General features: G+C 43.3%; 2 protein-coding genes across 2 annotated transcripts; one reads left to right on the forward strand and one right to left on the reverse strand.

Annotated features, from left to right (window-relative positions):
* The first annotated feature begins 11,719 nt into the window (after positions 1–11,719).
* LOC136183216 (E3 ubiquitin-protein ligase TRIM35-like) lies at positions 11,720–14,803 on the forward strand. Its single transcript, XM_065965879.1, has one exon. It carries the CDS (start codon positions 11,997–11,999, stop codon positions 13,371–13,373), a length of 1,377 nt encoding a protein of 458 aa, XP_065821951.1. The 5' UTR covers positions 11,720–11,996; the 3' UTR covers positions 13,374–14,803.
* A 744-nt stretch (positions 14,804–15,547) lies between these two features.
* Positions 15,548–24,311, reverse strand: LOC110004618 (short-chain specific acyl-CoA dehydrogenase, mitochondrial-like). The gene is made up of 8 exons (XM_020660130.3): positions 24,145–24,311; positions 23,948–24,059; positions 23,662–23,813; positions 23,408–23,578; positions 23,044–23,181; positions 22,847–22,942; positions 17,841–17,897; positions 15,548–17,751 (listed from the first exon to the last, which is right to left on the reverse strand). Exons 1-8 carry the CDS (start codon positions 24,274–24,276, stop codon positions 17,599–17,601), a joined length of 1,011 nt encoding a protein of 336 aa, XP_020515786.3. The 5' UTR covers positions 24,277–24,311; the 3' UTR covers positions 15,548–17,598.
* Between the last annotated feature and the right edge of the window lie 3,029 nt (positions 24,312–27,340).

Consider the following 27,340-nt stretch of genomic DNA (forward strand, 5'->3'; position numbering starts at 1 on the left):
CTGGTCCGGAGCCTGCAGTGCCTCCGACTGGAAGTCCCTGCAGAGAGTGGTGAGGACGGCGGAAAAGATCATTAAGACTCCACTTCCTCCCATCCAGGAGATCGCAAAGATCCGCTGTCTGACCAGGGCTCAGAAAATCAGCAGAGACACCTCCCACCCCCACCAAGGACTGTTTTCACTGCTGGACTCTGGAAAGAGGTTCCGCAGCCTCCGAAGCAGAACTTCCAGGTTCTGTAACAGCTTCTTCCCACAGGCCATAAGACTTTTGAACAGGAAAAAATAATCCCTCCATTCCCCCTCAAACCCCCACACAGGACTACCTCACTGGACTGTAAAACACAATATAACGTGCAATATATTTATCTGTATAGTATTTTTACTCATAGTTTTTCTTTTTATATCTATTTATATCTGCACCTTATTTTTATTTTTATATGTAAATACATGCTGCTGTTTTTATCCTGCACTACAACGAGCCAAATGCAACGAAATTTCGTTCTTATCTGCACTGTAAAGTACAAGTTTGAATGACAATAAAGAAAGTCTAAGTCTAAGTCTAAGTAACTCTAACAACCCTGGACTGCACCAACATGCTGTGAACAAAATGGTTATGTGGAGTGATAAACACGCTCTAGAGATCAAGGCAAAGAAAACAGAGGAAATTGTATTTGGTTCACCGTCTGATGCTCATAAAGCTCCTATTCTCATTCATGATGAAAAAATCAAGCAAGTGTCATCTTATAAATATCTGGGTATAATGATCGACCATCTGTTGTCCTGGGAAGATCACATCGACTACATCTGTAAAAAGACAAAACAAAGAATTTATTTCCTCCGCCGTCTGAGATCTTTTGGGGCGAGTCGACAGATTCTTCTTTTGTTCGTTACCTCTGTGATTCTAAGTGTCCTACAGTCCTGTAACACCTCATGGTATATGTGTCTGTCTGCCACTCTGAAGTCTAAACTGCTCCAGCAGGTGAACATCTGCTCTAAGATTGTAGGCCAACCCATGCAAAGACTCTATGAATCGGCCTACAACAAAAGCATTTCAAGACTGGCTAACTGCATCGCCTCTGACCCTGACCACGCCCTGAACACAGAGTATGAACTGTTACCATCAAACCGGAGATACAGGGTCCCACGTTTTGATAAGGTCAGACTGAAACACTCTTTTGTTCATCAATCAATCCTAAAAGTGAATGTGGAGCTGAATCCTCGACCAAAGCACGTTTAGGGCCTCTGGGCATTTGCTTGGCGTTTGAGTGTTGTTTCAAATGTTTGTATCTTGAGTGTTGTGTTGTGTTTGAGTGTTGTTTCAAATGTTTGTATCTTGACTGTTGTGTTGTGTTTGAGTGTTGATTCAAATGTTTATATCTTGAGTGTTGTGTTGTGTTTGAGTGTTGTTTCAAATGTTTATATCTTGAGTGTTGTGTTGTGTTTGAGTGTTGTTTCAAATGTTTATATCTTGACTGTTGTGTTGTGTTTGAGTGTTGTTTCAAATGTTTGTATCTTGACTGTTGTGTTGTGTTTGAGTGTTGTTTCAAATGTTTGTATCTTGAGTGTTGTGTTGTGTTTGAGTGTTGTTTCAAATGTTTGTATCTTGAGTGTTGTGTTGTGTTTGAGTGTTGTTTCAAATGTTTGTATCTTGAGTGTTGTGTTGTGTTTGAGTGTTGTTTCAAATGTTTGTATCTTTGTTTCCTGTCTTAATTGTTGTGCCGCAAACGGAGCCGCTATGACGCAAGGCAAATTTCAGACTACGTCTGACAATAGAGTATTATCTATCTATCTATTTATTACAAGAATAAAAGAGGAGCGATAATCATAACTAAAAGAGAAATATGACAGTGTGCCACCAATGAACTTTTTTGTTGACATTCATTGAGCTAATTGTATTTTACTTCATGTTCAAATCTAATCTGACTTTGCAATAGGCTGAAAGGAGAGCACCTGAATTTGTTTTGCTTCAAAGTCAAATAAATAGTTTTAAAATAAATAAAAAATAACTCTAAGTAAACTCTCTTTCTAAATCCCTTGATGTTCTGTAAAATTTGCCTAAAATACTGGAAACATTTTAACGGCCCGGCCCGTCAGAACCGAACCGTGACCAAAAAACTGAGGTACGTATTGAACCGTGGGCTGACTGTATTGTAGCATCCCTAGTTTGTGTGTGTGTGTGTGTGTGTGTGTGTGTGTGTGTGTGTGTGTGTGTGTGTGTGCGTGCGTGTGTGTGTGTGCGTGTGTGTGTGTGTGTGTGTGTGTGTGTGTATGTGTGTGTGTGTGTGTGTATGTGTGTATGTGTGTGTGTGTGTGTGTGTGTGTGTGTGTGATGAAGGTAATAAAGTAAGTTGGGACACTAGTCTGTTGCTTTTGTATTGGGTCTTGTTGTGGTTTTAAATAGCAGAATATATACTTAAGGAACACAAATCTGAATGCTTCATCTTACCTCTATAATAACATACAAAACACTATACAGTAATGTAACAGGTTATAATATGTAAATAAATAAAGGTAAGCTACATGTCTCTTTAACCTAAAGTATTAAACACAGAAAGGCTATCGTACGCTTAACAGTCATACAATCATTCCCCTATAAAAATACTACCATGATTTTATTGTGAAGCACGGTAAAAATACTACCATGCTTTTATTGTGAAGGACGGTAAAAATACTACCATGCTTTTATTGTGAAGCACGGTAAAAATACTACCATGCTTTTATTGTGAAGGACGGACATCAAACTTTCCTCCTCGTGCAGAGAGCAACACAGTTAGCAAACCTCGTAACTAACAGGCAACTAAAATAACACTAATATTAACACGGGAAAGAATTAGCACTAGGTAGGCTAAGCACAAACATGTAATGAATTTGACATGACTCTTCTTCAACTACTGTGTGGCTCCAACTAATCCGGGGGACAGTTAGCGAGCATGTCGGGGCCGTGACGTCAGCTAATTAGCATATAGTGTTTTTTTTCAGCCAAGGGAGCTCAGCTCCACCATTGTAACTGCAGCCTACATCCCCCCTGATGCCGATGCAAAAGCTGCTATGAAGAAACTTTACATCGCTATCAGTAAACAACAGACTGCTCACCTGGAGGCTGCATTTATAGTTGCAGGTGATTTTAATCACTCAAACTTAAAGACAGTGCTCCCTAAATTTCACCAGCATGTTTCCTGCAATACAAGAGGAAACAAAACTCTGGACCATGTTTACACAAACATCGCAAGAGCCTACACCACGACCCCCCTCCCCCACCTGGGACAGTCAGACCACCTTTCTTTGTTCCTCATCCCCAAGTACTCCCCACTCATCCAATGTGTGAAGCCATCAGTGACAACGATTAAAGTGTGGCCAGCGGGGACAGACTCTGTACTTCAGGACAAGTTCCATCACACAAACTGGAGTATGTTTGCTTCTCAGGCTACCTTGGGCTCTCACACAGACATTGACACCTACACTACTTCTGTGCTGGATTATATCAATACCACCATCGACAGTGTTAAAACATGGAAGCAGATCACCACGTACCCAAATCAGAAGCCATGGATGAACAAGGAGGTGCGTCTCCTGCTGAAGGCCCGCAACACCGCCTTCAGATCAGATGATGCAATGGCCTACAGCGTATCCAGGGCAAACCTGAGGAGGGGCATCATCAAGGCCAAGCACTGCTACAAGCTGAAGGTAGAGGAACACTTCTCCAACTCCGACCCCAGACGCATGTGGCAGGGCATCCAGGCCATCAGTGACTATAAACCCAGAAACTCCACCCCGATAACCACAGATGTCTCCTTCCTGAACGAGCTAAATCACTTTTATGCTCGTTTCGATAGAGACAACAGGGAGACGCAGACCACGACCAGACCTCCTGCAGACAACCAGCCCCTCTCACTCACCTCCACAGACGTCCACGCTGCACTGAGCCGGATCAACGCTCGAAAGGCTGCGGGTCCAGACGGCACCCCCGGGCGCGTGCTTAGAGCATGTGCGGAGCAGCTCACTGGGGTTTTTACGGACATCTTCAACCTGTCCCTCGCCCAAGCAGCTGTGCCAGCATGCTTCAAAGCCACCTCCATTGTCCCAGTGCCGAAACACTCCAGCCCGACAGGCCTGAATGACTACCGCCCTGTAGCACTCACACCCATCATAATGAAGTGCTTTGAGCGACTGGTCCTAGCACACCTGAAAAACTGCCTCCCACCCACACTGGACCCATACCAGTTTGCCTACCGCAGCAATAGGAGTACAGAGGATGCAGTTTCCACTGCGCTGCACTCTGTGCTCACACATCTGGACAATAACAACACATACGCACGAATGCTGTTTGTTGATTTTAGCTCAGCATTCAACTCTGTCATCCCCTCCAAGTTAAACACTAAACTCGGAGACCTGGGCTTCAACACCTCCCTCCGTCACTGGATAATGGACTTTCTGACCAACAGACCCCAGTATGTTAGGTCAGGACACACCTGCTCCACCACCATCACACTCAACACAGGCGTACCACAGGGCTGTGTGCTGAGCCCATTCCTCTACTCCCTCTTCACCCACGACTGCAGACCTGTACATGGATCCAACACAATCATCAAGTTTGCGGACGATACAGCGGTGATTGGCCTCATCAGCAACAACGATGACACGGCCTACAGGGAGGAGGTACAGCATCTGGCCGCCTGGTGTGCTGACAACAACCTGCTCCTCAACACCAGCAAGACGAGGGAGCTCATCGTGGACTTCAGGAGAGAAAGCGAAAGCCCATTCACATCAACGGGATGGCTGTTGAACGTGTCTCCAGCTTCAAGTTCCTGGGGACCCACATCACAGAGGACCTCTCCTGGTCCACTAACACCTCCAGTCTGGTTAAGAAGGCTCATCAATGCCTCTTTTTCCTGAGGACACTGAAGAGACACCACCTGTCTTCAGCTGTACTGATGAACTTCTACCGCGGTGTGATCGAGTGCATCCTGACCAGCAGTGTCTCAGTCTGGTACGGAAACTGCTCTGTCGCAGACCGTAAGGCGCTACAGCGGGTGGTAAAAACCGCCCAGCGCATCACAAGGTGTCCACTTCTTGCCATTGAGGATGTCCAAAGAAAACGCTGTCTGCGGCGAGCTCACGGCATCCTTAAAGACTCCTCCCACCCTGCCCACAGACTGTTTACCCTCCTGCCCTCCGGTAGGCGCTTCAGAAGCCTCCGGACCAGAACCAGCAGACTGAGGAACAGCTTTTTCCCCAGAGCTGTCTCTCTACTGAACTCTACCCCCCGAACTCTGAACTCTGTCTCTCTCTCTCTCTCCCTCTCTCTCTCCGCCCCCTGCTGACCCCCCCCCTTTCCCCTGCATATCACCTCACACCCATCATCCCCCCACCACTCCTCCTGGTCACACACACACATCTCTCATCCACCTGTATTATTGTATTATAGTATGTTCATATGTCCATATTCTTTATATTATCTGTAAACTAGTATAGCATGCTCACTGCACCTTAATCTGTATATTATAATCCTAAGAATACACTTATATTTATAGCATTTATTTATATTTATAGCATCCCATTATTCCAGCCATCCATATATACCTAATAATTCACTTTTTTTAGTCTACATCTGTAAATTTTGTAATTACTGTACATAGCACAGACTCTTGCACTTTCTGCTTATTTGCACTTCTGGTGAGATGCCAAACCTCATTTCGTTACTCTATACTTGTATATGTGTAATAACAATAAAGTTGAATCTCATCTCATCTCATCTCTTTTAATGAGAAAATTCACAATATTCACCAGCACTTATGTCCAAACCCACTGCTTATCTCCCCTCCTGAATCTCTCCCGTACTATCAGTTGCTTTCCTGTTTTCAATTCCCTGATCCCTCTGAAATCTCTGACCTCATCCAAAAATCCAAGCCCTCCACTTGTCAGCTTGATCCCCTGCCCACAACCTTGGTCAGATCTTGCCTCTCTTCTCTGCTTCCCCTCATATCTGCCATCATTCACGCCTCCCTCACCACTGGAATTGTTCCTTCATTATTCAAAACTGCAGCTGTCACTCCTATATTGAAAAAACCTGGTTCAGATCCTAACAACTTCAATAACCTCCGCCCCATTTCTAACTTACCTTTCATCTCCAAAATTCTGGAAAAAATAGTCGCCACCCAGCTACAGTCTCACTTAAATCAAAATAGCCTCTATGAGCCCTTCCAGTCCGGTTTCCGCCCCCGTCACAGTACAGAAACTGCTCTACTAAAAATCACCAACGATCTCCTCATTGCTTCTGACTCCGGCTTACTTTCCATCCTCATCCTTCTTGACCTGAGTGCAGCCTTTGACACTATCTCACACCCCATCCTCCTCAGTAGACTCTCCTCCATTGGCATCACTCACACCCCCCTTACCTGGTTCCACTCTTATCTCTCAGGCCGCACTCAGTTCATACAGCTCAAATCCTTCAAATCCGAGCCTTCCCCAGTCACTACAGGTGTGCCCCAGGGCTCTGTTCTCTTCATCACCTACCTTCTCCCCCTTGGCAATATTTTCCGTAAATTCAATATACTTTTCCACTGCTTTGCGGATGACACCCAGCTCTACCTCTCCAGTAAACCAAACTCCACACTTCCACCCTCCTCCCTCACTTCTTGTTTATCTGAAATAAAATCCTGGTTCTCCTCAAACTTCCTTAAATTAAACAGTGATAAAACCAAGATCCTTCTCGTCGGCACTAAATCCATATTATCCAAAGTTGGCAGTTTCTCCCTCACTATTGACAGCTCCTCAGTTTCCCCTTCCCCTCAGGTTAAGAGTCTGGGTGTCATCCTCGACAGCACACTATCATTCAAATCCCATATCAATAACCCGGTCTGCATACTTCCACTTACGAAACATCAACCGTCTCCGCCCCTCCCTCACCCCCCATACTGCCTCCATCCTTGTCCACAGCCTTGTCACCTTCCGTATTGATTATTGTAATTCTCTCCTCTTCGGCCTCCCTCATAAATCCCTCCATAAGCTCCAACTGGTTCAAAACTCTGCTGCCCGTATTGTCACCAAAACCCCCTCTTACCATCACATCACCCCCATCCTACAGCAACTCCACGGGCTCCCGGTGAAGCAAAGAATCATCTTCAAACTCCTCCTGTACACCTTCAAGGCCATCCACAACCTCGCCCCCCCATAACTGTCTGACCTCCTTCACATCGCCACTTCAGCCCGCTCCCTCAGATCCTCCTCATCCATCCACCTCACCTTTGCCCGCCTCAGCACCATGGGGGGGCAGAGCTTTCAGCTGCTCTGCTCCCCAGCTCTGGAACTCTCTGCCACCTGACATTCGCAATATTGACTCTCTCCCCATCTTCAAATCCAGACTCAAAACCCATCTGTTCAAGATCGCCTACTCACTCTGACACTTTAAACTGCAATTCCACTGTCCACAATTCCATTTCTTTATTGTATGCTGTTTTTGTTATCCATTGCTGTTTTTAAAATGTTGATTGTTGTACAGTGTCCTTGTGTGTCCTGAAAGGCGCTTATAAAATAAAAATGTATTATTATATCCAGAATACGCCGAACATCTAAGCTCTAAACTCCGGCTCCGTGGGAGTTAATAACTTTGCCTCAACATTAAAGAACACACAATGTCACATATAAGACTTCAGGTAAGTACTCACTCTTTTCATTCACGCACAACCAACTTCTGAAGTGATTACTCTGCACACTGATGGCTCATCTGTCATCAACTGATGCACACTGCTCATTACTACATGATGTAATTCACTATATGACCAGCAGGTGACACCTCTCCCCTATTGAGCACAACATCATCACATTACAGTTTTTTCCAATTGCTAACACACTAAAATGACATGCATAGCACAATTATTTAAACTGACACACAGAGAGCAAAACCTCTTCTCAAGTCTCCAAAAGTCTAAACACATTTTCTGCTTTACACACATTTTGCAATTCAAAATGGCACTTTTTAAATGCACTGAACACGGTTCTCTGCATAAGACACAACAATCAGACATAAAGTCACATGTTTGCCATTTCAAAACACTGCCATTCAAAATGACACTACATGAGCTAATTGGTCAATGTATGTGCCACCTGGCCAAACACCTCAATGGTTAATTGTTATCACTTCAATCAGGAAGTAAGCACTCTGAAAAGACCACAAGTGAGCACCTTATTTTTACAACAACAACGGAAGAGGTTGTAGAGAGAGGAAGAGGGAGGGTGAGAATGAGAGGGGGAGGAAGAGTGAGAGGTAGGGGTAGAGCTGGTAGAGGAAGAGTGAGAGGTAGAGCTGGTAGAGGAAGAGTGAGAGGTAGGAGTAGAGCTGGTAGAGGAAGAGTGAGAGGTAGGAGTAGAGCTGGTAGAGGAAGAGTGAGAGGTAGAGGTAGAGCTGGTAGAGGAAGAGTGAGAGGTAGGAGTAGAGCTGGTAGAGGAAGAGTGAGAGGTAGGAGTAGAGCTGGTAGAGGAAGAGTGAGAGGTAGAGGTAGAGCTGGTAGAGGAAGAGTGAGAGGTAGGGGTAGAGCTGGTAGAGGAAGAGTGAGAGGTAGGGGTAGAGCTGGTAGAGGAGTTCATGGCCAAAGAAGAAAACAACTTTCAAATGAAATCAGAGCAACCTCAGTTGATCATGTCATCATGGACTGACAATGCGAGAGGCTGGACAGAGAGTGCAGCCCAACTTGAGCTGTTTTACTGCACTGGTATATGTAGTGTAACCCAGGTTAATTAAATTGAATTAAATATTAGCCCTCTATTTTTTTTTTCTTACTCATTGTTATGTTACAAAGATCCGGCCTATCCATCATGAGCACTTTAGCAAAGCAGCAAAAGTTACAGTGGTAAGAAAAAACACTCATTTTATTTTGTATTTATTTATTTCCCTATTTTATTTTTCTAAAACATTCCATAATCTCACCTGAACTCCGCTAAAATCTTCAACCAATCAGAACTCCTCCCACTTATCATAAACATCCGGTTCACGAGGTCACTTCCCCTCACCTCATCTCATGGCATGTTTCAGAGGCAGAATTGTTTGATTGCCCAAGACGGGACAACGAGTTTATGATTTACACAGCGGTCAGGTTTTTTGTGTATGAACCTTACAGCGTGGAGATGGCGAGCTAAAATCTACCAGATCTACTCTGCCTACAAGTTGGTAGGATCTAAAAAGACATTCGAACACGGATCGAAAGACATTGACTTTTTTTTGGATGGACCCAAAAAGGGTTTTTTGATTAAGAGGATATTTATGTTGGTTGTTTGAACTTATTGTTTTGTTATATTGGAAGTATTTTTTTATGTGAAATACAATAATTATTATTTAAATTTACCTGTGTTTGGATTTTGTTGGTATTCACATTTGAGCTCCGAGAGACCTACCTTATTTCTTTCTAATTTAAATTTGACTTAAATGCACAATTAGCCCACATGCTACAGTAGCACTGACTTGTTTGGTGAAAAATAAAAAAATAAATGTTTCAACAGCATGTGTGTGTATCTGCAAATATTTCTGTGCATGTGAACAATCTGAAGAATTGTCTACACTTCAAACTATTTTAGTATTATGGCAAAGCATACTAAAGATGAGAGTGCTTTTCATTATGCCCAACAGTGTGTAGTTGGTTAGACAAAAATCTGGTAATATGAATGAAGTGTGTGCCATTTGGTGCAAAAGTTTGATTTTGATAATGCTATATGTAGTTTTGGTTGCAGTGCTTCATTTTTCAGGATATGTGAGGTATTTTGCAGTTTGTGGTTTTGTGAATTGTGTATTTTGATAAAACCAGCCTAGTTTGCAAAATTGTGTTTTAGCAATTGGAAAAAAACTCTATACCAGAGAAAGATGTTTTTAAGTCTCTGTGTGTTTAGTTTATTATAAGAGAGAAAGATGTTTTTAAGTCTCTGTGTGTTCAGTTTATTATAAGAGAGAAAGATGTTTTTAAGTCTCTGTGTGTTTAGTTTATTATAACAGAGAAAGATGTTTTTAAGTCTCTGTGTTTAGTTTATTATAAGAGAGAAAGATGTTTTTAAGTCTCTGTGTGTTTAGTTTATTATAAGAGAGAAAGATGTTTTTAAGTCTCTGTGTGTTTAGTTTATTATAAGAGAGAAAGATGTTTTTAAGTCTCTGTGTGTTTAGTTTATTATAAGAGAGAAAGATGTTTTTAAGTCTCTGTGTGTTTAGTTTATTATAAGAGAGAAAGATGTTTTTAAGTCTCTGTGTGTTTAGTTTATTATAAGAGAGAAAGATGTTTTTAAGTCTCTGTGTGTTCTCTTCTCAGGACGTTGTAGTCTTTAGCTGTGAGCTTTGTTCAGGTTAAGTTTTGTTTCTGTCCTTTTTATTTCAGACAAGTTGTGTTAAGTTGCTTCTGCTGTAAACACCCCATTTCCTGATATGGATGTTTCACATTAAAAGCACTACAACTTCAGATAGGCCGGGGACTTTTATTTTGAAGAACTTGTCGGAAGTACAAAGTGTTTATCACGCAGCTTTAGCGGAGGTGATTCTCGATGACGCTGTGTCGGGACTCTACTGTGTTTACAGCCGCTCACTTTATCCTGAGTCACCGCCACAGCCCCCTTCTTTTAGTTATCCTGGACTTAAGACAGCGAGGCATCACTTTAAACACACCTTTACCTGTGATGAAGATGCTAACCTGAGCTGCGGTCGGTTAAAGAGACACCGAGTCAAGTCGTTTCAGCCTGCAGCGGAGCACTGTGGTCTGAGCCTGCAGGACCAGCTGACTCTGCTCATAAAGTCAGCAAGACCAGGACCGGGACTCAATTGATGTTGTTTTCTGTCACAAATCCCTCTGTTAGCCTACGTTACTTTCATTACACACCACCGTGTGTGTTTAGGTAAAACAAACTCACTCAACGCTGCTCAAAACAAACCTCTCAGAAACACTTCAGCATGTGCACAGTGATATAGAAGCTGTGAGCAGATGGGAGCTGTATGCCCAACACTCTGCAGAAACTATGAGAAACTTTAACAGTTTTAATAACCTGATGGTTTAAATGTGCTGCACAACGCGATCGTACTGTGGAGCCGTCTGAATGACACATTTGTGGTACCACTGGAAAGCTGGGAATTTCTACTTTCTCCCACTTTTTACATTTTTATTTTAGCGTGGAAGTTAGTTTTTACAGGTTAAGACGAAGCGGCGTGCGGGCGTAGGTTCAACACGTCATTGGTCACGACAATGCTAGAGACGACTGTCACGTTTGTCTGGAACTAAAACAGTACCATATTATTAATCTTTTTATCATTTTGGCTAAATTTCATATCCATAAAAGTAAATTTGCAAACAGAAAACCTATTTTCAAACATTATTTTAATGAGCTGCAGCAGTACATGAAAACCATCCAGCACTCTGAGAACCCCAAGGCCCTGAAGACTCTTGAATGTTGTATTTATTTTAATTGTGTAAACTGATGACCCTTCCATTTCTACCCTTCCCTATGTTTTTACTTGTCTTAGTCTTTGTCAACACCTGGCATGTTCCTTTGTTCCTTAATCTAACTTTGTAACATTGTCTGTGTTTACAATAAAGTTGTTAAAAAAAGAAAAGAAAAAGACTGTCACGTTTGTCTGCTCAGTCAGCTGATCCATGACACTCCCCCCCCCCCCCCCCCCAGAGAAATGAGACTGTTCTCTGTGTTCCTGCTCTGAAGAAGCTCCGCCCCCTCACCTGAGTCACCTGAGGCAAACCAGGAAACAGGCTGTTATTCTGCCTCACCCTGAAGAGACACACACACGCTGACAGACGGACCGACCTGCAGACACAAACCAGCACGACTTCCACTGAGAGAGGACAGGAGGAGGAGGAGGGGATACTGGGAGTACTTGTTATACTGGGAATACTGGGAATACTAACACTTCAACCTGCTGCTGAATCCACAAACTGAACGAGAGTTTCAAAGTGAAAGTAACTCTCAGGGACGGGGAGTGGCTTCCTGTTTTTTTCTGCTGCGTGTTTTGACTCTGAGATAAAATGGCGTCCAAGTTTGAAGAAGATCTGAGCTGTCCGATCTGCCTCGACATCTTTAAAGATCCAGTGATGCTGTCCTGCAGCCACAGCTTCTGTAGAGAGTGTGTGAAGGACTGCTGGAAGGAGAAGGAGAACCAGGAGTGTCCGGTTTGTAAGAGGAGACACTCAAGGGAATGGTTACCTCCTGCCTTTGCTTTAAAGAACCTGAGTGAGAGTTTTGTGCAGGAGAGAGATCAGAGAGCTTCAGAGGATCTCTGCAGTCTGCACTCTGAGAAACTCAAACTCTTCTGTCTGGACCATCAGGAGCCGGTGTGTCTCGTCTGCATTACTTCAGAAAAACACAGCAAACACACAATCAGACCCATCGATGAAGCTGCTGGACAACACAAGAAGAAACTTCAGGAAACTCTGGAGCCGGTAAAGAAGAAGTTAAATGTTTTTAAAGAAGTTAAAGTGAAGTTTGATCAAACAGCAGAACACATTCAGGTCCAGGCCCGACACACAGAGAGGCAGATTAAGGAGCAGTTTAAGAAGCTTCACCAGTTTCTAGAAGAGGAAGAGGAGGCCAGGCTGTGTGCACTGAGGGAGGAAGAGGAGCAGAAGAGTCAGAGGATGAAGGAGGAGATGGAGGCTCTGAGCAGAGAGATAGCAGCTCTTTCACACACAGTCAGAGACACAGAGGACGAGCTGAGAGCTGAAGACGTCTCATTCCTGAAAAACTACAAGGCTGCAGTGGAAAGAGTCCAGCAGCGCCCCCTGCTGGAGGATCCACAGCTGCCCTCAGGAGCTCTGATAGACCAGGCCAAACACCTGGGCAACCTGAGCTTCAACATCTGGAACAAGATGAAGGACATGGTCTCCTACAGTCCGGTCATTCTGGACCCAAACACTGCTGATCCATTCCTCATCCTGTCTGAAGATCTGACCTGTGTGAGAGGAGGAGAGGAGCAGCAGCTTCCTGATAATCCAGAGAGGTTTGATTCTTTCTGGTCTGTCCTGGGCTCTGAGGGCTTTAACTCAGGGACTCACAGCTGGGACGTCCAGGTTGGAGACAATACACACTGGTTACTGGGTGTGTTAGCAGAGTCTGTAGAGAGGAAGGGAAACATATGGTCTGAATGTTGGTTCATATGGTTCACTGGTGGTAAATACAAAGCACGCTCCCCATCACATCAAGTCACTGCTCTCTCAGTGAAGAAGAATCCTCAGAGGATCAGAGTGAATCTGGACTGTAACAGAGGAGAGCTGTCGTTCTCTGATCCTGATACTAACACACACATACACACACACACACACATACACACACACACACACACTGAGAGGATGTTTCCAATCATTAGAACTTATGATAAACTGAAGATTTTACCAGAGAAGATCTAATACATGATGAAGATGTGATGATGATGATGATGATGATGATGAAGATGATGATGATGATGAAGATGATGATGATGATGAAGATGTGATGATGAAGATGTGATGATGATGATGAAGATGTGATGATGATGGTGATGATGATGATGAAGATGTGATGATGATAATGATGATGAAGATGTGATGATGAAGATGTGATGATGATGAAGATGTGATGATGATGTGATGAAGATTATGATGATGATGAAGATGATGATGATGATGGTGATGTGATGATGAAGATGTGATGATGATGATGATGATGGTGATGTGATGATGATGTGATGATGTGATGATGAAGATGTGATGATGAAGATGTGATGATGATGATGATGAAGATGTGATGATGAAGATGTGATGATGATGATGATGAAGATGTGATGATGATGATGATGTGATGATGATGATGATGAAGATGTGATGATGATGAAGATGATGATGATGATGTGATGATGATGATGATGATGATGTGTTGATGATGATGATGATGAAGATGATGATGATGTGATGATGAAGATGTGATGATGATGATGATGACGATGATGATGAAGATGATGATGATGATGATGATGATGATGTTCTGAATCTTCGTCTTTGTTTATTTTATAATTGTTTTGACTGCGTTGTCATGGTGATTTTGTTCATTATAACTTTGTGTATTATTCGACAGCAGGTAAAATCTCGATCCTGATTGGTCGGTTTGTTGGAGTGTCTTTAAATATAATCTGCTCAGCGTGTTAACTGGTTAACTGTCGTCTCTTTTTCACTTGAACTCTGAGGAGTCCCTGAAGGCATCATCGTCTGTATCTCTGTGTGCTGGAGTTATTACCCTGCAGGGAGAGATTATAATCTGCACACGGTGATCTGAAATCACTCCACAGTTGTTGAGAGATCAGAAAGAGTTATGCAATTGTTGAATTTGTTTTTATCATATATGTTCTTTTTCTTTTATTATCATTTAATCAATTTATAATTTACTTTATATGTTTACTTTTTCTTTTATTATCACTTAATCTTTTTATCATTTCATTCATATGTCATATAGTCGCTACGACTTTCTTTCTTTTTTTCTATTTTTAATTGCACAGTTTCAGTTTGTTTCATCTAGGGGGATTCTTTAAATCTTTTCTTCAGGTTAATATATATGTATGGGGGGGGGGGGGCGTTGGTTTTGTGGTTAATTTGTAACAAATGTTTCATGTCATGTACGTCTTTGTAACCTGATACTGGATACTTTGAATTTCCCTCGGGATCAGTAAAGTTTCTACACTTGATCTGAATCCCTCTTTCTATCTGCTGTTGTGTTTTATTGATCTTGTAAATGTCATCATGGAGGAGTGTCTCTCCTGAGAGGAGGAGTTTGTCTCTGTCAGTAATTATAAAGTTATTCTGATTCATTCAGGTGTTTCTTTAACTCCAGTCTAAAGCTGTGACGTCTGAAAGTTTCAGATCAAGACGATCGGTGTTGTCTCCGACTCGTCCGTCAGGTCGGACAGGAAGAAGAAAAAGTCCTGAAGGGGAAGTTTGACTTGATGTGTTCAAAGATTAAATTATAGAACGTGATGCTCCTGACTCCACCTTTAAGGTTTATTTAACGTGCTGCATTAAGACGTTATTTAAAGTCAGGGTTGGTCATTTCCTCCAGATCCACTTCTTCAGATTCTGGTGTAAATTGTCTTTAGGTCCTGACAGAAATTAATAACTCATGTTCTCTGAAAAAGGAACAAAGAAAATCCATCATCTGTATCAGTTTGTAAGTCTGTAAAAACTTTGACCAATGTCTGCCACGAGGTACCAATCTGATGAACCAATCAGATGCCTCCCTGTCTCCCTGCTCGCTCTCTACCTCTTGCGTGCTCTAGCTCACACTCAAAGAGCGTCACCGATGACTTTAGGAGTTTAAACTGTGAGTTTACTGACCGCTGAATGAGACATGAGACGACGTAGTTTCTACACAATGACAGAGATGAGCTGAGGTCCACTTCTGGAGGGACGGCGCTCGTGCATGCAAGTGAGGGGGCGTGGCTTTAGAGGGAGCACAGAGGGGAGGGGGCTGTCACTGATTGGACCTTTAACTTCAGTCCAACATCTTCTTTCACCTCTTTGAATTCTAAATGTCGAAAAAAAATCCATCATTCCTCTGAGCTGTAATTATGTTTTAATCATCACACTATAAATTACAGTAAAATATGTACACGTTACCGAGGCACAAGAAGTCTGAGATGAAAAACAAAGAAAACAGACGTGAAGTGTTTCAAACCGTTTCATAAAGTGATCACATGTTTGTTCACTTCCAGCTTGAAGGAGGTTTTTTTTATTTCATCTGCACATTCTGGCTTTTATTTCCACTCATTCTGTGAATCTGTGAGGCAGGAAAAAGTAGGTCAACACATATGAAAGCATACCGTCGCCCTCTGCTGGCCAAACTGCAAAATGCAAGAAAAAAAAGAAGGTGTTTTTCCTCATGTAGGCAGACTGGATCTTAAAGGGTCAGTACACAAGCTTTTCTTCTCCACATAATCAGAACTTTTGAGCACCTTTAAGGTCGAGCCTGGAGCGTCCGTCTCGTCTTTTACAATCTACATTTTGGATGTTTATCACTGAAAAGGCGACACCTGGAGGAACTTTTTTTCTGCAATGTTTGACAGGTAATATTGGAGAAAAAGTGGCGTTCACAAACTGCAGATAACCTGAACATCGTTAGCACCTTTTGAGGAAGAATGATCGACATGTTCCACATAAATAAATCATAAAGTCTGTCCTGTGTAAATGTGTCTCTGAGTCCTGACTGTCTACAATGAGGGAGAAGCTCGAGTCCCGCTGGCTGTGTTGTTGTCAGAGCCGTGTTTACATGGATGGGACGGCCGGCTCCTCCCCTTGTGTATAAAAGCTGTTTTAGTCAAGAACTAGAGAGAAGAAGAAGAACATACTCACTGATTATTTGGATGTTAGTAAGAGTTTTTAGATCACGCTCATTCTGTGTCAGTTTACATGAAATGTGAAGCTACGAGCTAACTAAAGAGCGCTAACATTAGCATGCTAACACAAGTGATTGCAGCTCGAGATAAGGACCATTTTAATTATGGTGCGTTCTTAATCAACAACTCCTTCATGTGAGCGTGAGGGGACGGGGGGGTTGGAGGTGTGTCTCTGGAGGAGGCGTGGCCTAACAGCAGTTTGTTTTGGTTTAATTCTGGAGCTCATGGGCGACATCTACTGGATCAAAAAAAGTTGCAGATTCTTCCTTTAAGGTCAACCACACAGCTTCTGTTTCGTCTTTTACAAACCACAACATTTCTATGTGTTTTATTTAAAAGGCGAGCGCTCTAAAGTTATGGATATAACCACAACGGGAAAGTGACGCTTTAATCTGCAGCTCTTCACATTCACATGAAATTACTCAACATGTCAGTCAGTAAAATAAGGTCGACAGGGGACGTTTTTATGAGTTGCTTTTTAAAGTTCTTTGCAGAGATGTGTTATAAAATGACATCGAAGGCCCCGTGTCCACCTGGTGTTTTTTTTTTTCTGAGCGCCAGCGTCTGAGATCGTTCTCAGGAGAAAGCGGCGGCCTTGAGAAAAATCAAACGGCAGCGTCTTTTTTCTGAGCGCTCCACCCGCTCCATCCGTCAAATTGAAAATCACTCAACTTTTCAGGAAGGCGCTGTTGAAGTCACCAGCGCTCTTTTCCAAACGTTAAATATTCCCCGTAGTTTTGCCGCTTACAGTGTCGGTCATACAGCGGCCGTTGTCAACAGACTGTTGTTGAAACAGGAGTGACGTATTTTTAGCGCTTTTCTTCTCAGCGCACAAACGCTTCACGCTAACGCTCCCGAGCGCACAGTCGACGCTTTTCTTACCAGAGAAAGAAACGCCATGTGGACACGGGGCCTAAACGACCTACCTGTGCAGCTCCTCCAGAGCAATGAGAGAAAACGTCTTTTTTTATTTTGAGGTGAACTGACCCTTTAACCCTCCAGATCACTGATATCCTCTGACAGCAGCAGAGACAGGGCGTGGCCTCTCCTGTAGTCCATCGACACACGAGACGGCGGAGGTAACGGGCACGCACAATCACGTGAAACTCAAATGAGGTCTCACCCGATCAACGCGGCTCCTTTTAAATCTGAATGAATGAGGTGATGTCCCAGTGTGCGTGATTATTACTCGTCCATATTGTGGCGTGCGGCGTCTATGCTTGGTATTCCTTCAGGATCTGGCCGGCGATCACCAGCCTCTGGATCTCACTCGTGCCCTCGTAGATCTCTGTGATGCGAGCGTCGCGGTAGTGCCTCTCAGCGGGCATGTCTGACACGTAGCCCATCCCACCGAGAACCTGGATCGCCTGATGGAAAAGTGCAAAACACACCAAAAGTTAAAAACGTCCCGTCTCTTTCTGCACGCTTAACCGTCTGCGTGGTCGATTCTTCTTACCTGATGAGAGCAGAATGTGGCGGCTTCTGACGCGGCGAGTTTGGCCATGGCTGCTTCCTGCAGGAAAACACAAAAGAGGGTTCATGTCTGTTAAACTGGAGGAAAAAAAAGAGTAGAAAACTGTCTTTGGGTATCACATTTTGTGTTGCTTTCCCTTTAATTCTGTGTTTTATTAGTGCTTAGTGTTCATTGGTCCAGGAGCAATCCATCATAGCAGTCTCCAGTTATATTGTGTTTAGCGTTAGCTCCTCCCTCTTTTATAATGGCTTCTCAGTGGAATCGTTCTTTCTGGCCTTTCTCCTGGACCAAGGTTCAAGGTTGTCTTTATTATCCCTGCAATTTGTTTTGCAGTCAGCAGTAAAAACACACACATACAGACAGCCCGAAATGAGCAAACAACATAGAAAGGACTGTAAATAAATACAATAGATAAGAAACACAACACACAGTTAGTGGTTTAAAAAGGTGACGGCAGCAGGAACAAATGAGTTTCTCAACCTCTTTGTCCTGCATGCTGGCAGGCTGAATCTGCGGCCTGACGGCAGCAACTTCAAATCCTTGGACAAAGGATGACTTTGTTCTGCCAAGATTGACTGAGCTTTCTTAAGACACCTTGTTTTATATAAGTAAGAAAGGTCAGAAAGGGACGATCCTGAGATTCTGACACACATTTTGCGGTTTTTGATGCTGAGTGATCCGTACCAGGTCACCATGCAGAATGTTAAAACTGATTCAATAAAACAGGAATAAAACATCTTCATAAAAGTGCTGTCAACATTAAAATTCCTAAGCTTCCTCAGAAAGTGCACACGCTGATGAGCTTTTTTGCAGACAGCTTCAGTTTGGAGTTCGAAGGTGAGTTTGTCATCGATGATAGTCCCCAGGTACTTGTACTGGTGCAGCACCTCAACAGCCTGGTTGTTAATAAAAACAGGGATTATTCCTGAAATCCACTGTCATTTCTTTAGTCTTTAGGACATTAATGTCCAGGAAGGAAGACCTACACCAGTCTGTGAATTCAGTCAGGACAGGGCCGTGATCTGGGTCATCAGTGCTCAGGAGGGAAACGATCACAGAGTCATCTGCAAACTTGATGATGTGTCGGTTCTCATGTCTGCTTTGACACTCATTTGTGTATAGTACAAATAAAAGGGGAGAAAGGACACATCCCTGGGGTGATCCAGTGGAGGAATAAAGAACATCTGATACGATGCCATTTGCTCTCACACGCTGTGACCTTCTTGTTAAAAATTCCATCAGCCAGCATATAAGACCACTGTCAATGTTGTGGATGGACTTGAGCCTATCTGCTAAGATGTGTGGTTGTATGCAATTAACAGCTGAGGAGAAATCAATAAAAACTAGGTGTGTGAGGGACTTCGCCCCCTCAAGGTGTGTCAGGACTGTGTTGAACAAAGTGCCCACTGCGTCCTCAACACCCCTACCTGACCTATATGCAAATTGTAATGGATCCAAATTTGCTTCCACAGTTTTTAAAAGTCAGTCCTTTACAATCTTCTCAAATTACTTCATTACAAGAGAGGTAAGCGCTATAGGTCTAAAGTCACTGAGTGCTTTAGGAAAAGGATTTTTGGGCACAGGTACAATTGTGGAATCTTTCCATAAACAAGGAACTCTGTGAATGTGGAGAGACAATTTAAAGATAAAACAGAAGATCCCTGCCAGCTCTACAGCACAGTTCTTTAGGATGCGCCCTCCAATTCTATCACGTCCTGGACTTTTCCTTTCCTTGACGCTACGCAAGTGTCTCAGGACCATGCCCTCATCAACATCGATGCTGGCCTGCCCTGGGGAAACGTTTTTAAAAGTTGACTGTTCCTTACTGAAGTCGCGGTCGTTAAACGGATTAAAGAAAAAGTTCAGTTCAATGGACAGTTCAACATCAAGCTTGTCATCAAGGGAGATTGTACATTTCTTAGATTGTATCCCCATTATAGATTTCACACCCTCCCATGCAGGTCGTGATTTTCCAGAAATGAACATTTCATCTACTTTGTCCTTGTAGCTATGCTTTGCAAGCTTTATTCCGATATTAACTTGTTTTTGTAGTTCCCTGTACTGAGTCATATCCCCTTTATTAAAACTGATATTTAGTTGGATAATTGTGCTCTTGACAGACTTAGAAATCCATGGCTTATTATTTGGATAGATGGAGACTAAGTTTTGGGGGATGACCAAATCCTTGCAGAAGGTGATGTAAGCTGACACAGTCTCTGTGAGCTCATCAATGTCAGTACAGTTAACTTTAAACAGGTCCCAGTCTATGCAAGAATAACAGTCCTGGAGACATTTAACCGATTCCTTCGACCAGACCGGAACCAATCTTTGTTCTGGCTTGTTCCTCTTCAGGACCGATTTGTAGGACGGAGCCAAATAGATGACGTAGTGGTCAGACGTACCAAGCGGAGATCTCCGAAGGGATTTATACGCTCCTGTCACGGATCCATAGCAAAGGTCCAGTGTTTTTGTGAGACGTGTCGGACAGGTCACGTACTGGTAGAAGTTACATAAGGACTTCTCTGGTTTACAATGATTAAAATCACCCATTACAAAGTTCGGTCAGGGAATCAAGGCAGACATGACATCTCAACGATTTGTATCAAAATATTACAGAAATGTACTAAATACGACGCACACAACTTATAATTCACAACTGAGGAATGCAAGGCAATCTTTCTTCTCTGACATCATCACCAGAAACAATAATAATGCTCGTGCCCTGTTTGCTACTGTCGACAGGCTAACAAACCCTCCTGTGTCAATAGCATCTGAATTTCATTCTACCAGAGCCTGTAATACATTTTCCACCTTCTTTACTGAAGAAATCCAGAAAATTAGACAAACTGTCAGTAACTCATCATCAGGATCAGGACATGTGCTGTGTCCATTTAAAACCAACTTAAGCACCATGACACAATTTAATCAAATCAACCTTAAAAACCTGGAGGACATTATACAACAATTAAATTCCTCCTCCTGCTGTCTTGATATTCTGCAAACAGGTTTTTTCAAAAAAGTTTCCCAAGTCATGGCTCCAGATCTGTTACAAATAAACCTGTCTCTTCTCTCAGGTGTCTTCCCACAGGCCCTGAAAACAGCAGCCATCAAGCCGCTATTAAAAAAAAATCAATCTAGACAAGTCAATAATGAACAATTACAGGCCTATATCAAATCTTCCTTTTTTAAGTAAAATAATCAAAAAAGCTGTTTTTCAACAGTTAAATAACTTCTTGACATTGAGCGACTGTTTCGATGTCTTCCAGTCAGGTTTCAGATAAAATCACAGCACTGAGACAGCTCTGGTTAAAGAGTTTAATGACATTTGTTTAAACACAGACAGTGGCAGAACCTCAGTCTTAGTTTTACTTGATCTCAGTGCTGCGTTCGACACAGTTGACCACAATATATTACTCGACCGACTGGAAAACTTGGTGGGAGTTTCTGGCACAGTACTAAACTGGTTTGAATCCTACTTAAAGGACAGGGACTTCTTCGTGTCTATAGGTAACTTCAAATCTGAGCAAACAAAATTACTTGTGGAGTTCCCCAAGGTTCCATCCTGGGGCCTCTTCTGTTTAAACTCTACATAATCCCACTAGCTCAAATTATAAAAAACAATAAATTAAGTTATCATAACTACGCAGACGACACACAAATATATATTACAATGTCGCCAGGCAACCATGGTCCCATAAAAGCACTGGGTAAATGGATAGAGCAAATCCATGAGTGGATGTGCAAAACTTTTCTCCAGCTAAACAAAGACAAAACTGAGGTTGTTGTTTTTGGAGCAAAGGAGGAGCGACTAAGAGTCAGCACGCAGCTTCAGTCAGTAAGATTTAAAACCACAGACCAGGCAAGAAATCTGGGCGTAGTGATAGACTCAGACCTCAATTTTAAAAGCCACATTAAGACAATTACAAAGCCAGCCTACCATCACCTGAAGAACATATCAAGAATTAGAGGACTTATGTCCCAGCAGGACCTGGAAAAACTTGTCCATGCTTTTATCTTCAGTCATCTTGATTACTGCAACAGTGTCTTTACAGGTCTGCCTAAAAAATCAGTCAGACAACTGCAGCTGATCCAGAATGCTGCTGCTAGAGTCCTCACCTAAACCAAGAAAATGGATCACATCAGTCCAGTTGAGGTCTTTACACTGGCTCCCAGTCTGTCAGAGAATAGACTTTAAAATCCTGTTGCTGGTTCATAAAGCGCTTAAAGGTTTAGTCCCCAGAGTCAGAACCAAACATGGAGAAGCAGCGTTCAGTTTCTATGCTCCTTATATCTGGAACAAACTCCTAGAAAACTGCAGGTCTGCTGAAACTCTCAGCTCTTTTAAATCCAGGTTGAAGACTCACCTGTTTACAGCTGCCTTTCATTAAACAGCTTTAATAAGATTTTGAATTTTAACTCTGCACTGTAACTTTTAACTCTTTTTATAGTTTTACTTTATTTATTTCAATTAGTTTCATTTGAATTATTTTTATTTGAACATATGTTCAGATTTAATAATTCCAGTGATTTTTAAATGTTCTATTTTAATGTTTCTTTTCTTTCCTCTGTCATGATGCTTTTGATGTCTTGTGTGAAGCACTTTGAATTACCTTGTTGTTGAAATGTGCGACATAAATAAACTTGCCTTGCCTAAATACACACAAATAGATAAAACTTACTTTCTTGTCAGGGAGACGCACACAAAGGAACCACGAGGATGCAAACAATACCACTCTGGAAACTTGTAACCAGTCTATACATCTAACTTGGTCCAGGAGAAAGGCCAGAAAGAACGATTCTACTGAGAAGCCATTATAAAAGAGGGAGGAGCTAACGCTAAACACAATATAATTGGAGAGTGCTATGATGGATTGCTCCTGGACCAATGAACACTAAGCACTAATAAAACACAGAATTAAAGGGAAAGCAACACAAAATGTGATACCCAAAGACAGTTTTCTACACAAAGCATCAAGTGAGATTTTTACCTTTGTGAAAGGTTTCTTTGAATCTCGAAGGAGGGCGGCCTTCCAGGTGAGCAGACGAGCGCTCTCCACCGCCACGTTCATGTCGGCAAGTTTGAACTAAAACCAGGTGGAAAAAAACTCAAGATGATTTATCTATGAAGCAGGAACATCAAAGATCCTGTTTCCATTCTCTAAAAACTGATGAGGTGCGTGGTTACCTGTACGGCCTGCAGTTTTCCGATGGGCGCTCCGAAAGCGATGCGTTTGTGTGCGTAGTCTGCGGCGCAGTCCAGAGAGGCCTGAGCGATACCGAGAGCCTGAGCGGCGATACCGATCCTCCCGCTGTCCAGAGTTTGCTGAGCGGGGCAGAGAGGTGAAGACTTCACTAATCGTAATGTTATCATTAGACAAAACACGTGCTCGCTGCAGGTCACTTAGCACGCCGCTGTCAACTGCGTTTCCTGAATACGGTCTTTAACGACTCGCCAGGCGGGGAATCTGAATCCTCTAACCGAATCAGAATCAGAATTTATTTGGCAAAGGATTCAGCTCTCGTTCCGACATGTTGGCTGCTGTAGTTACCATGCCGATCTTGAATCCTGCACCTCGAGGACCCAGCATGTTCCCCAGCGGCACCCTGCAGTCCTCCAGGATGATGTTGGCCGTGGACGTGGCTTTGATGCCCAGCTTGTCCTCCTTCTTCCCCAGAGAGAGGCCCGGGTGAGGCATCGGGATCAGGAAGGCGCTGATGCCCTGCAGACACAACGAGGGCACGCTCTGTGGTCACACTGCGTTCTGAGTGTGTGTGTGTGTGTGAGTGTGTGTGTGTGTGTCACCTTGTGTTTGAGCTTCTTGTCCGTGGTGGCGAACACGACGGTGGCCGCGGCGTCCCAGCTGTTGGTGATCCAGGCTTTGGTTCCGTTCAGCACCCACTCGTCTCCCTCCTGACGAGCCACCGTGGACGTCGCGCCCGCGTCGCTGCCGTTACCTGGAGGAGACGTGCAGATCAGTTTAGAGACACAGGTGGCTAACTTTATTTTAAAATGGCGTCTTTAAGACTCCTCAGTTTTTATCCCTCGTCTCATTAGGGGCGTGAACACGTGCGTGAGGCGTGGCGTTTACCCGGCTCGCTGAGGGCGAAGCAGCCCACCTTCTCCCCGGTGGTGAACGGCGTGATCCACTCCGTCTTCTGTTCCTCTGTGCCGAACTTCAGGACGGGTCCGATGTAGAGCGACTGCGAGGAAGAAGACGCGCACAGAGGTAAACACGACAACATCACAACACAAATATACGTTGCTATGGCGACCGACCGGGCTCACATTGTTAACGGACACCACGCATCCCGTGCTGGCGCAGCCTCTGCTGATCTCCTCCACCGCCAAACTGTACGCCAGGTAGTCCATCCCGGCTCCGCCCAGCTCCTCCGGGACCTCCATGGCCATCACGCCCATCGCTCCCAGCTCCTGAACCTGAAAGAGAACTGTTTGTTTTTCCTGAAGTATCCAAAGTATCAAAACGATATTTTTAAAAAAACTACCCCGAACGTTTGGGGCGCAAAACGGGCCTCATGATCGTCTGGTGTGTAGCCAGCAGAGGTGTAAAGAGTACTAATATATTCTACTCAAGTAAAAGTACCAGTTTAAAAATGTACTTTAAGTAAAAGTTACTTTTTTTAACAACGCGTCTCTCGTGTCGTGAAAAAAGGACGAGGGGATTTTAATCTCAAAGTTTTTTTAATCAAAGGCCGATCTTTACAAAGATTTATCTTTTCAGATAAGCATTTTCTTTTCTACCCCATTGACAAAAACAAAATATTCATAATGATGAATAAATAATCAAGGATTATATGTTCAAGTAGTCAGCTGTTTTATGAAGGGAAATGTTTAAAGGCTTTATGTGATTTTTTGATCCAGCAGATGTCACCTTTGAGCACCAGCATGAAGCCAAAACAACTCGCGCTGCATTGTTGTGTTAGCATGCTAATGCTAGCGATCTTTATCATGCTGGTATCTTCACACTGCATGTAAATTTACCTGAAATGAGAGTGATCTAGAAACACAGTTAAGCAGTGAGTACAGTATGTTATTCTTCTTTTCTCTAGTCCCTCAATTAAACAACTTTTATACACGAGGGGAGGAGTCAGCCGGCCGTCCAGGCGATGTAAACAAAGTGAAGATAGGACTCTGAAAACTCTGAAAACATCACAGACAGTGGGACTCGGGTGTTACACCCATTGTAGACAGTCATGACTCACAGAGTTATTTTCAGAGGATATATTTGATTTCTACATTTAAGTGAGAAAAATCAGAAATAAAGAGTTTAAACTATTTAAGAAAATACTAAAAGGATCTTTGTCTCAATCATAAAAAGTGCAAAGAGTATTTTAGTGTTTTTAGTTTTATTATTCTGAGGCTGTTTAGTCTCAAAGACAGCCTCGAAGAAACCTGAGATGAAAGATAATCCATTTATTGTTTTAAAATGAGCCTTTATGAGTTTAAATATTAGATGTTTTATTCTCTGTTTGTTTACCTCTTAGCTCCTGAAGCTTCTGACTGAATCTGTTTGAAGTATTTCACACATCTGAGATGTGTTAAGTTGCAGCAGCTTATAATACCCAACTTCCTCATATGTCTTTTTCAAAATAAAAGCACATCACAGAGATGGCAATTAGGGACTTTTATTGTGAAAAACTTTCCGAAAAGCATCTCTCTCTCTCTCTCTCTCTCTCTCTCTCTCTTTCTCAGGGAAAATCATTCATAGCAGTAACAGATGTGATTTAAAATGTAGCTAATTAGAATACTTAACAAAAAGTAAAAGTACAGATTTTAAAATCGACTTAGTACAACAAAAAACTACCCAATTAGATTTAGATTTAGACTTAGACTTTCTTTATTGTCATTCAAACCTGTACTTTACAGTGCAGATAAGAACGAAATTTCGTTGCATTTGGCTCGTTGTAGTGCAGGATAAAAACAGCAGCATGTATTTACATATAAAAAATAAAAATAAGGTGCAGATATAAATAGATATAAAAAGAAAAACTATGAGTAAAAATACTATACAGATAAATATATTGCACGTTATATTGTGTTTTACAGTCCAGTGAGGTAGTCCTGTGTGGGGGTTTGAGGGGGAAAAGAGGGATTATTTTTTCCTGTTCAAAAGTCTTATGGCCTGTGGGAAGAAGCTGTTACAGAACCTGGAAGTTCTGCTTCGGAGGCTGCGGAACCTCTTTCCAGAGTCCAGCAGCGAAAACAGTCCTTGGTGGGGGTGGGAGGTGTCTCTGCTGATTTTCTGAGCCCTGGTCAGACAGCGGATCTTTGTGATCTCCTGGATGGGAGGAAGTGGAGTCTGAATGATCTTTTCCGCCGTCCTCACCACTCTCTGCAGGGACTTCCAGTCGGAGGCACTGCAGGCTCCGGACCAGACAGAGATGCAGTTTGTTATGATGCTCTCTATAGTGCCTCTGTAGAAGGTGGTGAGAATAGGAGGAGGGAGGTGTGCTCTCTTCATCCGACGCAGAAAGTGCATGCGCTGCTGCGCTTTTTTCACAAGAGCGCCGGTGTGAAGGGACCAGGTCAGAGTGTCTGTTATCTGCACCCCCAGGAACTTTGTGCTGCTAACTCTCTCCACTGCTGTGCCATTGATGAGGAGTGGTGTGTGGCTGGGCTGGCGCCTCCTGAAGTCGACGATGATCTCTTTGGTTTTATCAACGTTCAGGGTCAGGTTGTTGGTTCTGCACCAGTCAACCAGATGTTTCACCTCCTCTCTGTAGTCCATGTCGTTGTTGTCACAGATGAGGCCCACTACTATTGTGTCGTCTGCAAACTTCACGATGTGGTTAGTAGTGGACCTGGCGCAGCAGTCATGGGTCATCAGGGTGAACAGCAGCGGACTCAGGACGCAGCCCTGAGGGGAGCCGGTGCTCAGGGAGATGACACTGGAGGTGTTGTTGCCCACCCGCACAGACTGGGGTCTGTTTGTGAGGAAGTCAAGCAGCCAGTTACATAGGGGGGTGCTGAAACCAAGGGGGGCCAGTTTGCTCACCAGATGCTGCGGGATGATTGTATTGAACGCTGAGCTGAAGTCCAGAAACAACATCCGCACATGTGTGTCCTTCTCTTCCAGATGTTGTAAGCCCAGGTGGAGTGCAGAGGAGATGGCATCCTCTGTGGAGCGGTTTGGGCGGTAAGCAAACTGGTACGGGTCGAATGTGGGGGGAAGTCTGGAGACAATGTGGTCCTTTACCAGCCTCTCAAAGCACTTCATCATGATGGGGGTTAGTGCTACAGGGCGGTAATCATTGAGCGAGGAGATTGTGGATTTTTTAGGCACTGGTATAATTGTAGCAGTCTTTAAACATGAAGGTACCACAGCCTGGATCAGCGAGGTGTTGAAGATGTCTGTGAGAACCCCAGCCAGCTGGTCAGCACATTCCTTAAGCACCCGTCCCGGTATGTCGTCAGGGCCCGCTGCTTTCCGGGTGTTCACTCTCCTCAGGGTTCTCCGGACATC

The sequence above is a fragment of the Labrus bergylta genome, chromosome 17 (assembly GCF_963930695.1).
Source record: "Labrus bergylta chromosome 17, fLabBer1.1, whole genome shotgun sequence".
NCBI classification, from domain to species: domain Eukaryota; kingdom Metazoa; phylum Chordata; class Actinopteri; order Labriformes; family Labridae; genus Labrus; species Labrus bergylta.